We start from the raw sequence: 16,272 nt of genomic DNA, 5'->3' as shown, positions 1-16,272 counted from the left end.
TCACTGCACCTGCTCTTCATTGGGCTCAGGCTGCTGGTGGTGCTCATTGTCTGCGATGCCCACCTGTTCGTAGAACTCCCCGGTCCTCCAGACCTGGGCCAGGTACTCGTGGGCGGCGGCAAATCTGGCCCGGACCGCTGCACCCACCTTCTGCTGCAGGAATCCCAGGCCACACAGGACCAGGAACACATTGGAGAACCAGAGGAAGTAGTCCGGACCAATGATGGCAACACTTGGGATGGGTCCCTCATGGTCCTCGTCCGAGACCAAGATTGACTTATTTGCTTGCAAACCTGAGGCATGTCGGGAGAAAAGAAGACAAAGTTATTCAAATCATCACTCAAAACACACCTAAATATGGAAGAATATGGGAAAGAAGTAGATAACATGGATGTTGGCGATAATTGGACCAAGGATTGGCCATTAATCATACTTTAACAAAAGACAGGAAATTTAAGGAGAATGAAACCCAAACACACTGTACACGTAGAATGAGTGAATGCAGGAACAATACCAGAACACATCAGTGAGATTTTAAGGAAAATCAGACAATCCGTTCAAAGTTTTTTTTGAAATTTTTATGATGAGACCGCTGGATCAGAAGACTACTATATAACATGATGTATTATATGCACCGCGATATATCATAGATAAGAGAAAATTCTACATAACATCATTACATATGAAAAACAAACATTTCCTGGACTTGTTACTAACATATGTCAAGGGTAATATTATTCCCCCTGCTTCCTGAAAGAAGTCTAGTGCTCTTTCCCTATGCTAGAAAAGTGAAATTACGTTGAATTTTCTGTTTTCTTTATATGGTAGTGCATGGATGTCATAATCTGTAGTAGTCTTCTGATCCAGTGGCCTCATCACCAAAACTCCAAAAATTCACAACTTTTGAACAGATTGCCTGATTTTCCTAAAACTTTCACTGATGAATTCTACTAATATTGTTGCATTCACTCAATCAACATGTATTTGGGGATTTCATACCCCTTCAAAAACAGAGAGCAAAGAAAACAAGCATATGATTCTGTACATTTCTTATTTCATGTCCGGGTTTGATGAATCTTCCATCATAGTGTTTGTTTAATCTTTATCAACCGAGACTTTATACATCAAGCCAACTTAGACACAGGATGGAACTGACTCTGATAACAAGAGAGGAAGTACTACAAAGACACTCCTATTTGCAGTCTAAAGCATTAAACCACAACTCTGAACTAAGTTAGATTTAATCTTTTAAAGCATTCTTCTACCACCTCCAAGCACTATCTAAATATTTATTTGGGGGGGGGGGGGGGGTCCTCCTAGTCAAATAGAAACTTGACCACAGTTTTGAATTTGTATGGTTGATTTGGCTACTGTAGTCACTATATATCATTACTGATTATTGACATCACTTACTTCCCCATTCAAGTACTAAATGCATGTTTATACAAGCACAATTTTAATCATTAACCCATTCCCTATAAAATTCTAAAGTCCCCATAGACTTTTGCCCAGGACCCATTGGGCTCTTGTAATTGAAGGGTTGATAAATTAGAACCATACATAAAGCATCTTATCAATTATTGTACAGCTAGTTATGATGAGTGTTAATGCAGTAAATATAATGACAGACAAATGAAGTTAAAAAGGACTTCAATCAAACACACAGAAACAGTGCTGTGCAAATGCCAAACAGATTACATTAATAAATAATTTGTTTTGTTTTTGTCTTTAACATTTGCCTCTGCCATGGAATGCATGTTTCTTTCTATCTTTCAGTATCTACAGTGAAAGATTATCTTTGATCTGCATATATCATTATTCCTGTGCTTACATGTTTGTATTTTCAGTTTGTATTATGGTAAGGCAGCAATAACAATGTCAATGCTTTACACACATCCTTGAACATGTAAAGTTCAATGTACATGCATAATGCAATGAAAAGATCAAACACTCACCAATACCGAATTTTAAATACAGTGAACATTATGCATTTACTATTTTATGAGACTTAATCATCTTTACAGTGCAAATCTGTGCCATGTTCAAAGTGACTTCAGTGAATCAAGTAAAACTAGAGATTGTAATTTGTCATCACTGACAAATTAAGGTGATCCGATTTTTTTTAATCAATGATTCGAGTCCTGATCGCAATAGGCATGACAATACAAGTTTCATCTGTGTTTAGAGACATTGGCCGTGTGATGTTTGTATTCTCATTTAGAAAAGGGAGTCATATCTGCCATGTTTGGTACCAAATTCTGTATACACTGAATAACGAAGATACAGCAACGAATACATATGACCTTTGACCCACCTTTACACTCCCAAGATGGCATCTGAGGAAAAAGTGGTTATTTTGTGAAATGATTCTTGCGACATCGTCTATATACGTGTGCAAAATATGGCAAAGATAGGACAGGTATTCACCAAGATACAAAATGCAACATTTATGACCTTTGACCCTTATTTACATACCCAAGATATTGTCCAATCAAGTAGTTGTTATTTCATGAAATAATGTACGTGACATGAACTAAACATGTGCAAAATATCGGGGTGATAGGGCGTGTTTTTCTTGAGTTATTGCAAAGAAAATTGCAGAAAGAAATATCTGAATACATCGAAGATAAGCTTTAATTTCAACCAAGATTTTTAATGTGATTCCGACATTATATGAAAAAAAGAAGGGCATATAACGATAGCGCAAAGTCTCAGCTACAACATATTAAAATCTGGGAGAAATTCACAAAAGGGTAAGTGAGCTAGTGCTCGATAAAGACAATCATGTCAATTTTCACATTTAAAAAAATTCCCTCCCATAGAGATAACACGTCATAACGAAGATACAGAAAGAAGTACATATGACATTTGACCCCAATTTGCACAGACAAGATGGCATCTGAACAAAAAGTGGTTATTTTGTGAAATGATCCTTGTAACATGGTTTTTACGTGTGCAAAATATGGGAAAGATAGGACATATATTCACCAAGATAAAGGATGAAACATCTATGACCTTTGACCCTAATTTACATACCCAAGATGGCATCTCATCAAGTAGTTGTTATTTTATGAAATAATATTCGTGACATAAACTAAACATGTGCAAAATGTGGTGGTGATAGGGTATGTTTTTCTTGAGTTATTGCACATAAAGTTGCAAAAAGAAAGAAATATTTCAATACATCGAAGATAAACTTTAATTTGAAGTATGTTTTTTGACGTGATCCCGACATCGTATGAAAAAACGAAGGGCACACTTACGATAGCCCAAAGTCTCAGCTACAACATATCAAAATCTTGGAGAAATTTATCAAAGCATAAGTGAGCTAGTGCTCGATAAAGATAGTAATGTCAATTTTCATTTCCATAAAAACTGCACTCCCATAGAGATTACACGTAAACTGGTCAAATTTGACAAGGTTACTTTCAATCCATTTTTACGAGGTGATGCCGTCATCCAATCAAAATTATGTTTTCACATTTATGAAAGAACATTTCATAAGCTACAACATATTGAAATTTGGGTGAAAATTTGCAAAGGATAAGTGAGATACGCTCGAGTTAACTTGAAATTTGATGACGTCATTTTGAAAATTTACTGTTTTTACTGTATTAAGAAATTTGATATCTTTTAATCATTTTGTCAGCATAGCCAACCCATGAAATGACATGTACAACTCATCAGCTTTCAGAATATGTCAAGAAAATGGGGGGTCACCGTCCATCCTGACGAGTAAAATCCGATTTAAAATTGGCGTTTTTTTGGCATAGTTGCACTGTGTATCCCCATTGACGCACGCACAGAATTTTGAATTTGACGGGCCCGTATGACGTCATATTGAGTCGGATCGACTTGAAACTTGGTAGAAATATTCCTTGACATTTTGGACATCCGATCCGTGTGAAAAAACTGAAAATTTCTATTGCATATGAGCTGTGTGTGCGAATATGTGTGCGCGCGTACGCGTCCGTCCAATTTTTTCAATTTTTCAAAAAATGCTCCAAATGGTCTGAAACGTGTGCAAAAAAATTTTTAGCTCGATTTGAGCATACAAATATTTCAACGCGCGCATACGCGCACGTTTTAAGATAAATATGAATTTTGAGAATATGAGTAGTATCCGCTTGACTTAAAATATATGTGACGTAAATTTCATTGAAGAATTCGATTCTATGAATGAGATATGCATGAAAATGTGTTTTCATATAATGACGTTATAGTGACGTCACGGTCGACTGATCACTATGATTTTATTTGATCTGTCGTCTTTGGGACATGATACATATATGGTATAGATTTGACATTCATAGGCAATGCACTTTCTGAGCTAACCTCTGCACAATTTTTGAGGAGAAAGAAATAAAGAAAGATCCAAAATAGGACGAAAATATGAAATTATGATTTTCCAGTTTGAACCATTATTTTCAAAGAATTGTGATACAAGTGTATTGGTTGCACCCACTTTCACAAATTAAAAGCTCACTAGGCAATGATGACTTCACCTCACTGTCCTCACAACTGATTTCTTCCATTGGTTTGTACCCTCAAATACGATGATATCACATGTTTGGTCAAATCTACAAGTATCCACAAAGATACCTATCCCCTTGAAGTCATCATTCCTAGGTTATTGCACAACTGTAATAATTAGAGATGAGGATACAGCTAATTCTTATTATATTCCACATACTAAGAATCTTGCTATAGGATTGGTCAAGAGCTGATCACGTGATAAAGCGCAGTTTTGCCCATCACATCACCTGAGAAGAACTAGGTCACTTGATAGTACACAGTGCAACTCACTTTCCCTTCAGTGTCGCGCGGTGCGCACAGCAAATTCATTGTTTCGTCATCTATAAGTCAGGTCTGCTTGTTTTGCTGATCTCTGGCAGTCCATACAGTCTTAACGCGAGATGAGTACGCGTGAAATAAAAGTGCGTTGCACTGTGGACTATCATTTAACTAGGTCACTTGATAGTACACAGTGCAACGCACTTTTACTTCAGTGCCGCGCGGTGCACGCAGCAAATTCACATTGTTTTGTCACCTACAATTGTTGTACGCGCATATGTAGCCTAAGCCCTAAAAGGATACCTAAAGACAGCTAAAACGGTTTCAGATGTGGAATAAAACGGGAATTTTTAGGACCCTAGATGTGGAATATAAAGCAAATAATCAACTTTTAGTTTCAGGCAATGAGACAAACTATCACTTCCTCGGCGATCTGCATGTGTACGCTATCTTTCCTCCGCTGCGCTTCGGAAAGATAGCTACATCCAGATCGCCTCGGAAGTGATAGTTTGTCCCATCACCTTCACCAACGTTGATTATTTGCTTACTAGCTGCAGTCACACTGGCAACAGATTATGAAGTTCAAGATCACAATCTTTAAGATCTCACAGTTTTGTCAGTGTTACCACAAACTTCTCATGAAACTTCTTACAAAAGTTCCCACTCAAACTAGGTATATTTCCTGGACCCCTGCCAATCTTCTCAATCTTTTGACAGTGTGAACTCTAGTGACTGAAACTTCATGAAGATTGTCACGTGACCAGTCCGCGACTGGTTTGCTGGCAGTACCTCCGAAGCATGGGGTCATTGTGATGTTCGTGGCTGCATTGTTATGTCAGAGTCACTAGCTGTCACATGTCATGCTCTTTTTTCTTTCTTGCCCACGCTTCGCCAGTGACCCAAAATTAAGAGAACTTAAACATCAAGAAGTTTGGCTGCCAGCGAGAAAAGATGAGCAAACTTTGTGAAAACTTCTTGATCTTTTGCCAGTGACTGCAGCTATTATTTACAATGTACATGTCAAAAGAAGATTTATTTGAAAATCTGTACATACAGGCCAATGGGAGACAGATGACGTTGTTATATCATCATTTCTTCCATTTTGTTTATGTGGATGCGACTAATATCATTGTTTTTGAAAATGTATAAAACCTCATGATTCCATTAGTAGTTTTTTTTTTTCATCTTAAGTCCAAATTTGATGATACCAAGTGCTCCCATTCTGTTTGTCTGATTCAACAATCTGAACATAGTGAAAAAAAATGCAATTAAGTGGAACTGATTTAGTTGCACCTCATAATGTGGGCCATATCTTGAAATGCAGTAAGTGTGTGTGTGTGTGGGGGGGGGGGGGTGATTGTTTCTCCTAATCACTATTAATCTGGCTGTATATTTACTATGCAGGAGGCAAAAATTCTTGATGTACATGGTGCCTAATGAGTGCTTTAGACTCAACTGCAGTTTGTAAATGGGTTGTCTTGACACTGGTGAGTCACTAAATAAATATGTACTGCTCCACCCAGATGCAGGTGTGGTATGGGAGCACAAGGGAGATGGTTCCTTCTGCCTGATAACTGTGCCTTTTTTATGTAGAGTCTACAAAATTGTGCCTTTATGTAGAGTCTAGAAGATCATGTCTTTATGTAGAATAGAATCTACAAATGTACAGTCTACAAGATTGTTTCTTTATGTATATTCCACAAGATGGTAATTGTCTCTAAAGGATGAGGAACAGGGGGGGGGGGGGGCACAGTCGGAGTGCTTTATTGCACCTTGAACCACAAAATGCATGGTACAGCCAAGGAGGTTTGAGAGATGGAGTTACAACTGACTATGATTATTCAATCAGCTGTCAGTTTTCTATGGATAGACAAAAGAATTCCACAGGTGCATTTGTGCCTTTGATGTTTGATGCTTGAAGCCGCCATCTTTCTGAGCAATCTGACGATTCAGTTTTAACGCTAACATTATATCGGGTATATGCTGCTCGTTTATATATCAAATGCAATGAAATTTCACCAAATGATAAAGCATGTAAAACAAAAGTCAATTCCGTTCGAAAATATGTGCAAAAGTGTAAATCTGAGCTGTATTTTGTGAAAGTGTTTGAAATTTTACCCTCATGGAAAGCCGTTATCACTTTTCTCCTTATTACCGCAAAATGTAACTACACATGTAATATGGTATCATCTTCAAGTATAGTTCTTTATAAATTCATACGTCAGATTAGCGTACAATCACGTACATTCGAGTAATTTTCATATCTATTTCAGCAATATTTGAGCAATTTCTATTCATGCATCCCCGTGCCTTTACCATTGTCTACCGCCCATCGTTTGTAAGTAGGGATAGCGAAAAGCAATTACCATCACAAAGACATATATTCCTTAGAAAGTGGCTGGGATTATGCAATGAGACACAAGTCAATTGTCTTCGCATCTGAGCAGCAGATCCAGTTTGACACATATTTCAAATATTTTTGAGTGGCAGCTTCGAGCATGGGATCAAAGCGAATAAGACTGTTGTGACTCCATTTCTCGAACCTCCTTGGTACAGCAGAGCTTTGCATACATGTGCACATCCACTATGCTCTTAGGGCTCAACACTAATTTTCTTCTCTGGTTGCCCATTTGAGTCCCTAAAATCTTTAAATCTAAAATTTTGATGGTCTGAACTTTCAAAAAAGAGAAATGTAGCGGCCAAAAATAAGAGCAAACATAACAATCCATTTTGAATCTTAGGTGAACGATCAGGCCACCAAAAAATATAATTTTCAAAGCTTGGTAGCTCAACATAATTTTTTAGTGGTCCCAGGCCATCGCAAATGTTCAACCCAGGCTCTGGGCAGATATAATTAATTGTTCTGCTACTGCTGGCATTATGAACAGATCTCATTTGAAATGGCACACCCAGAAGCTTTTAAAACAAGCAAAACACTGAAACCTTGTACATAAATTCATTTTTTTTAAATCAACATGATGACCAAATTACATTTACCCATTTTCTCTGCTCACAGTTTTCAGCTGTAAGTATACAAAGTATGAACATCTTATTCAACACTTTTAAAAAAATCTTTTAGATTTTGCACCAGATTCCCACTCCCCCCCCCCCCCCCCTCCCCAAGCCTTCAAGATGGGGATGAGAACCATACCAACTCAACTTGTTTACATAATTTAGCTACAGTTCTGACATTGCACGGCAAATAATTGCAATGTTCTTGATAGGTACAATGTGTTCATCCTACTGTGTGTAGCTCCAATACCTAATCTGCCGGTCATTGTTACCTGTTTTGAACCCCCCCCCCCCCCCCCCCCCCACACACACGCATACTCAAGCTACTATGAATCAAAGCCTGCTAAGACCACAAAAACTATTTGCTGATGATGAAGGCATGTGTTACCTTGTACCTCTTGCAGGTGGTATTCCCCTTTGTGAATGGGCAAAAATGGGCTTTTTGGAGCTATTAACAACCACTATGTAGAAATTACCTTTAAAGGCATAATTTACCATTTGCAGATGAAACAAAAATGCAGCTCTTGTGCTTCAAAATAGGCATGAAATGTGAGTTAGGGATAGAAACAACCAATGTAAAAATTTGAATCAGTATAATCAATGTTAAGTACTTTTAAATATTCACAATGTGAACAATAGTTATAACAAAATTCTAGACTAAACCGTCTACAGTTATGGTCTATTGAGAAAAATAGTGATGTCTCCATATATTTTAGGCTTTACTGCAAAATTTTTAAAAGGTAGGATGTTTTGTGATACAACTGAACTACACATATGCATCTAATATGACATCTCGAACATTTTTTAAAATCACTGCTCCCAATGGTAAACAGTGCCTTTTAATAATCATCTTGAAACCGATAACGTAAAAATTACTTGATTATCCTGAAACTTGGCATAAGATATTTCATTCGTGATTTTCTATGAAATTGTCAATGCTACTTCTGACTATTTTGCAATTTTTTAAAGGATTTTTCATGTGCAATTCCACGCAGCACAATGATATGAATGAAGGGGGGAAACCCCCAGACCCAACAATATGATTTTACAGAAAAGTGTGAGAGCATGACTCAAAATTATTTTTGGGGTGACAAGCATCTTGTATTAAAGAATAATGAACAGTTAAACATTCAGAAAATACCAAAAGTTAAATATAAATATTGCTGAACCATTTCACCTATTTTCAGGCCTACTAGAAATCATAATCTGTAAACTTCTGCAGGTTTGTGATGCATGGTCACATTTTGTACTGCACTAACTTTAGCTAGATCAGATACTATTAGCACCTGGCAAATTTAGAGCAGTTCTGGGGTTACTGCTGATAATGCTAAAAAGGAAAGTACACCTGCAAACATTTCACTATTAAAGTTAATCCATTATTGGATTACTCCATGTCAGTTGATGTATAGTACTAAGAACACAATACTGAAATAGGAAGGAATTACTGTATATGATGGAGTATATGAAAAAAACAGAGGACAATTGTAACAATGACCAAATAGAATGACAACATAGTTGTTGTTTGCATTCAGTCAATTTTACAGAACACCTTAAATAGTGAGCAGCATTTGGATTATGAAAAGTTTGTCCTTGACTATGAAGGCATGATTGGCCTGGAGTTAATAATAATAATAAAAATAATGAAATTTTTATAGTGCATGAAACAAATGAATGTTCCCTATGCGCTTTACAATAAAGATTATCATCATCAAACATAATCAACAAATTACTTTCAAAACACACACACACACATGCACAAAGTCTTCTACCAAGTATCATGAACTAAAAGGGTCCTCAATAATCTGCTTGTGTGACATAGCACTACATTCCCACACCTACTTACCAGTCAAGTTGTGAATAAATCCCACAAAGTTCTCTAATGTCCTCTTGCTTTCGTTATATCTTGCAGCCAGCTTGCCATTATGGAATAATACTATGGTAGGTACCGCCACAATGCCATATCTTGAATTCACTCTGTGGTCAAAACAAGTCAGATAAAACATTGGAGGACTACATGTATTTCAATTTTGTCATACATATGCCAGGAATATACAGCTAGAAATTTAGTTTCTCCTGGGTGCTATCAGTCAACTTAGCAAACTTAAAATCAAGATCTAGAATGTATCACAGTAAAAAATAACAATGTGTGTGACAAACTAATATTGACCACAGAACACTCACTATGTGTGACTGAGAGACTTTGATGATTGTATGTGTATACGTGTATGGATGGATATGTGTGTACTGTAGAAGCGGATATTTTAGCGCAAATTAATATTTCGCGCTTGGCCGGGCAAGAAGAGTTTCGCGTATTTTTAATTCCGCGGAATCAAGACATCAACTACTGGAACATATGGCAAGCAAAAATAATCAAGTGCTTTTATTTTCGCGCTAGTTTCTGGTTGCGCGAAATGTGCGAAAATTTCAACACCGCAAAATTTCCACTTTTACAGTAAATGCGTGTGTGTGTGCGTGTGTGTGGAGGGGTCAACATACAGAACGCCACAGCAGAATGGATCTTATCATCTTCACCATCGCTGAAAATCATATAACCACAGTGTTACAAGTATTCTGTAGAGAAGAAATTTTTCATCACAGAGACACTAAAATCTGTAGTCTGTAGATCACTCAAAATGCAACTTTATAAGAGTAATGCAACTTTAAAAGTTATTCTCACCCACTAGACAGATTTATATCAAAAGCCAGCACATCAACTCCAACCAGAGCTCTCCCAAGGGCATTGAACTCTGGCGCAGTGGCTGCTGAAAACCTGCAGGAGGTAGAAAAAAACATCGCCACGACACAAACACTAGCAGCAGAAGACTTGACCTTCACTGCTGTGCCATTTTCTGCAGTCCTGTTCTCACTCTCACTGGCATTGGGACGCTCTGTAATAAGGCGCGACAGTTCCGTGCTGTTAACCAGGTTGACGCGTCCCGTGCGATTTTGCGCAAGTGGGTTCAGCCCACACTTAAACCTCGGTGCCGGGGGTGGCTCAACCTGGGTCTCATTGTCATTGATTTGGCTGAATCCCTGCAACAATGAGCTTAAAGAAATGGAGAGCCATTGCTGAAAGGTGGAATCATAATCTGTCTGATTTGAGTTCTGGCCATTGTGTCGTGCTACGTGCTGGAAGAATTCTTCAAAGTAGTTGGGACATGACCCGGCTTGACTGCGGGGCATGTCCCTAGGATGTGTCAGGTCACCATCTGCAGTTCCTGTTGAAGTGCGAGAACGAAAAAGCATCCTTTAAAAATGAAAACTAGACTCTCTTTCCACTATTTTATATTTTTACCAACACAAAATGAAAAATTAAATGCTTGGGATGTCCCCTTGAAAGGACACAAGGCAAAAAGTATGATACAAAATACAAGACAATTTCAGAGAGCTAAACACAAAGCTAACTTTCATACCGATATGGGCAATTCCACGGTAACTGACGTTACGCGTAAGGATTTTCATGAAATTGTTTACCTTGTAGTTTTGTGAATGAAAGCACCTGGGGCTTGCAATTGGCATTGATGAATAAGTTCATGGGAATGAAGAAATAGGTGGAAAGTTTTTCTCTCAAACTGCATTTCTTATCACATAGCAAGTGAAAATGTGTCGGTAACTGACGTTACGGAAAAAGGACATGGGAAATTATGGTGTAGATTTAAATGGAAATATCTCATGTCCCTGACTTTTAACCTTTATGTGTTTAATATGGCTATACACTTAGGTTCTTAGGAACAGGTGTGCAAAATAATGTGCACTTTAGTTGTCTCCTTTTAGCACCATGCCAGTTTCAGTGAAGGCATGACGGTAACTGACGTTACGTAACTGACGTTACGCTTACATTTGCCATAGGGTTTACACATGAAAAATCATGATTGGGAATAGCTTTGTGATTTTTCATAATTCTGACCATTCAGAATGATTTGTTTGATATGGAGTCATACCTTGGTTCATCAGTCATAAATACACAAATGAAATGAAACATTAGTCCATTTTCTTTGTGTTCTATGAAAACTTAAAGGTAAACATGTCAGTAACTGACGTTACGTAACTGACGTTACACATACTTTGCCATGGGGTTTACAGACAACTAATTTATTTAACACTAACAGGTTGTTATACTGCTGCAATATACCAGTAACAATCCCAGGCAACTACTTAGCAACAAATTAAAACAAAATCTAAAGACACAAATGGGTTGGGCCCTTTGGGGGCAACCCCCCCCCCCCCCCCATGGCATAGCACAGTTGGGCAAAAATATCAAAAGTAAATGCACAAGAGGATATTTCTCGACATTTGTCTGAAGATTGAATTCTAATTCAACATTTATGATTACACATAGCCATTAATAGATTAAGCAGTTCCAAGTATAAATACATGTATATTGACATGACTAAGGGTTTTTTGTTTGTTTGTTTGTTTTATTTATTGAACAGGAAAGTTTCTATATCTAGAGTGCTCCCCCATAATACCTTGCAGTACCAAACTACACAAAACATGGATATTTTTGTGCTTGAAAAAAATATCAAAATATATTTCAGGTCATGGGGAAAACACACTTATCAACTCATAAATATGCATAAATATGTATGAAATGTATTGTGATATATTTCTTCTTCTTTTCTTTATTTTACTCCTCCTTCAAGGCGTTGTTAGGGCCATAAATTAAAAAAAAAAAGGTCTCCATCATCAATGGATTTAAATGAAAAGTGTAGCACTTTTAACATTTCTCTGTGAAGAAGAAAAATAAATGCTTTTTTGGTCAAAAGAGCATTATTGGTTTATTCCTTGCTTGAAGTAATTCAACTGTTTTCCTTTTCCTTTACACTGATATATCACGGCTTGCAAATACATTCCAGATACCAAGAAATTGGACTTTGCAACGAAAGAATTCTAAGATTTAAAAAAAATCTTCCTGTTCATAATTATCATGTATTGTATAATGTCCCTGCATGAATAGAATAAAGTAATCAACAAATACACACTGTATGAACAATGTTTTTTAACCCTAGAATCCCCTCTCACTTTGAGCAACATCAGTGTTAAGTTTCAAACAGTAATGAGTACATGCCTTACGTACCATAATACAGATGCGCCATATTAACTACACCACACATTTAAGTGCAAGAGAAGAAATATCTGTTTGTGCATTTGCCTTGAGGTGGAAACTTGACTATTAAGTTTCCAGAAAAAAAAAGAAAAATGCTGGCAAAAGCAAACATTGGTGAAGATTGTAACTGTTGGTATAAAGCTGTGCACAAGTTTGCATGTTAACCACCTTTTCTATAAAAAACAAACAATCATGTCACTGATTAGGCCTACAAACTTTGGTAGCTTTGTCATCCCGTAGGACTGGGAATGTACTAATTTGAGTGCATATACTGCATGTGGCAAACTAAACTTCCAGATGATTTAGCCTTACACTTGTGCTGAATCAAAAATTGAAAGCTCAAGCCCCCTCCCCCCCCCCCCAAAAAAAAAAAAAAAGATAATCATGGTAAATGAGTGAATAAATAAATTTAGAAATAAAATAAAATGAAAAAAATATATCCATGGACATGTCATGGTAATGACATCATTCCCTATGAAAGGGATTGCTGCTCTTTGTTGTAAGTTGACTTCCCAGATGTATTAAAATGGCCAAGAGTCAAAAATTTTGCCTCAGTTATAATTACTGTCATGGTAACTGACGTTACATACTCGTGTATGACGTTTCGGTAACTGACGTTACACATTTTGTAGTGATCAGTTTGACTCTCCAGTATGCCAAGTATCCTTATTTCTGGTATTGAAATGAAGGCATATGGGCATACATTAGAAATCCCAAGTTACATCATAAAGCTCACTTTCTTTGATGAATAAAGTTAAAAACTCCTTGTTTTTGGTAACTGACGTTACATCCATCATTGTCCAAGTAATTAAAAGTTTTTAGCAAATTCTTTAAAGCAACCGGCTTTTTTTTCTATCGTGTGGTAAAAGACTTCTCTGGTAACTGCATACATATAAAAGATTGTTGTTTAGAGTACTAATAAAGTGGATATACATAGAGTAAGTTATGCCACAATCCACTCTTTTCACCATTGAGTTATAGGCATATTTTGGCAGCCATTTTGAAAATCAAAATGGCCACTTTTAGTGAAAAACATAATGATTCTTAAAACTTCAACTCAAGTACTGTCTGAAAATGTATGGTGTTTGAAACAAATATCATTTTGAATTTTTGGCACCTGTGTCCTAGTTACCGTGGAATTGCCCATATGTCAAATAAAACCTGAATTTGTAAGAATACATTTTCCAAATAATTTTTCTTCTTCTTCATCAGGGGTACTGTCCAACACACCTGTATTGTACAGGTGCCAACTGAACAGGGGGTGTACTGATGTTGGCGACGCGAAGAGAGAAGCTAGAAGCTAGTTGTTTTGCTGTTGATTGCAGTGGAAGGCTGCTGTTCTGAAAGTATCCTTGTTTGTCATGTCTGTGGCTGCCAATGGCAATGCGTTCCACTCTGTAATTGTCCTTGGTATAAATGAAATATTCTCTACTTGTAGCAATGTTTATTTGTGGGAGGTAGAGTAGCTTGTACAACCCTTTGGACCGCTGGATACAGGGCTTTTCGTACTTGGATGAATAATCATCCTGTAGTGCCTCTTGAGTCTTAGAATGTAGCGATGCATCCTTCCCTGCATTGCAGTTGCAGCATTTCCCAGCCCAGCTCATGTTTCAGGGCAGTGCTGCTACTGTACCACTTGACCGAAAGATCGGTCTGTATCTGTCCGTCGGGGAATGTTATACGGAGACTGCGTCTGGCTTCACGGATCTCCTCCGTATGCGGGGACAGCGTTAATGGCAAAATATAAAAGAGTCCTCCGGACAGACAGATCTTTCTGTCTACTGTACCACCAGGTATCTAGAGTAGACTCCAGAGTTTGGTCCCCCTTGATTAACAAATCGCGCTTCTCTGTTTTGAACAGGTACAGCTTGCACTCCAGTTCCAGTCTGTTTATCAAGATCTATTCTGAGTGTGGGGGTCCCAAATTAACTGTTGAGCAGTAATTTAGTTGAGTATTGGTCTTACAAGAGTCCAATGTGGTTTTTCCATCATCACATAAAAACAAAACAAATATGCAGGACAAACATTTAAACAAAATAAATATTGTAAAGAACTGCTTTAGGTACTTATGATGGTTTTAAATAATTTTCAGAATGTTTTTGTACTCTCAAAAAGGGACACCACATGAAGGGTAAAATTACTTTAAAATATCCAATTCATGTCCTGGTCCGTTGGCCTATCATGCTGCATACCAGAGACATTCCTTCTCCTTGACTCTTAATTTAAGTCCTCATATCATAGCTCTTTGTCCTCTGCTCTGCAATGCATCGATCGGATGTTGTAAATTTACAAACAGCAGCTAGTTGCACGTGCACAACACCTGCCTTCCACCACGGAAAAAACTATACCAGCCCAGGGTCACAAATAGCACAACATGATAAGCCAATAAGGGAAGGTCATAATCACGAAACCCGAATTCAAATTCCTTTTTATGGACTTTCTGAGCTACGATAAAATGGAATTATAACAGTTTCTTTGTTAGATCTAGGCCTGGTGGTGTAGACCAACCATTCGATCTCTCGACTAGAACCCTACACACAAATGAATTTAGAATCTCTCGCTCTACTTAGTAGCCTTTCTTCTATGTGGTAAGTCATTGTCTAGTAGTAATACTAGTACTAGTCTTGTAGTACAGTAGCCTGTTAGACATTGACTTGACATTGTAATCGAGTAACTTCTATTGATTACACAATCTTCACCGTATGGGACTGTTATGTGTTCTCCCAAACAACGACTGACATGACATTTATACGTGTAAACTTGAATCGTTGGCAATGAAAAATCAAGAAATACTTGAAACCGTGCTGTTTTTACTGACCTTCTTTTAGTACACATAGACAGAGGCCAACAAGAACACGGAGGAAACCACGGCTAAATGACTTTGAACTTGTCATGTCCTTACGCGAACCATCATCATCGTCAACCATTGAGAATCGATTACATTCCTTAAATTGCGATCGATTATGAGAAGTTAGAAGAAGACAATATTAGCAATAATTATTTGTTGCAAGTACACTGTTTAGTACGAAATACCAGGGGGGGGGGGGGGTCACGGGAGGTCACCTCCCTGGTAATACGTTTTCAATACATTTGCAAAAGTGGGAAAACTGGCAAAAGATTTGAGAATCTGTTTTGCTTTTGTTTTATAGAGTAGAGCTTATTGCACATCAGGCCCGTAACTAGGATTTTTAGGGGGGGGGGGGGGTTCAAAATTGGAAATAGTGGACCTTTCTGAGGGAATTAAGCAACCAAGCGGGATAAAGTCTCACTGGGGGGGGGGGGGGGGGGGGGGGGGGGGATTTGTACGGATTTTTATTAATCATTATTTTGGTTGTTGTTATTTTATCTTTAAAAATCAT

At 37.6% G+C, this 16,272-nt stretch overlaps 1 protein-coding gene across 1 annotated transcript; it reads right to left on the bottom strand.

Annotated features, from left to right (window-relative positions):
- Positions 1-15,840, bottom strand: LOC139731370 (uncharacterized). Its single transcript, XM_071642261.1, has 4 exons — positions 15,732-15,840; positions 10,484-11,024; positions 9,650-9,780; positions 1-293 (listed from the first exon to the last, which is right to left on the bottom strand). The coding sequence occupies exons 1-4, from the start codon at positions 15,838-15,840 to the stop codon at positions 1-3; spliced, it is 1,074 nt and encodes a 357-aa protein (XP_071498362.1).
- Positions 15,841-16,272: the final 432 nt, after the last annotated feature.

Source organism: Diadema antillarum, unplaced genomic scaffold (assembly GCF_040938485.1).
Source record: "Diadema antillarum isolate AM-2024a unplaced genomic scaffold, OU_Dant_1.0 seq00000368_RagTag, whole genome shotgun sequence".
NCBI lineage: Eukaryota > Metazoa > Echinodermata > Echinoidea > Diadematoida > Diadematidae > Diadema > Diadema antillarum.
This window is presented reverse-complemented; position numbering and strand designations above follow the sequence as displayed.

Excerpts from the sequence above, each read along its gene's own strand:
- LOC139731370 (XM_071642261.1), bottom strand. The coding sequence starts at position 15,840 with ATGGTTGACGATGATGATGGTTCGCGTAAGGACATGACAAGTTCAAAG. Across the intron at positions 11,025-15,731 it reads TCTATGTGTACTAAAAGAAG|GAACTGCAGATGGTGACCTG; the intron begins GTCAGTAAAAAC and ends GCACTTCAACAG. Across the intron at positions 294-9,649 it reads ATTTATTCACAACTTGACTG|GTTTGCAAGCAAATAAGTCA; the intron begins GTAAGTAGGTGT and ends GACATGCCTCAG.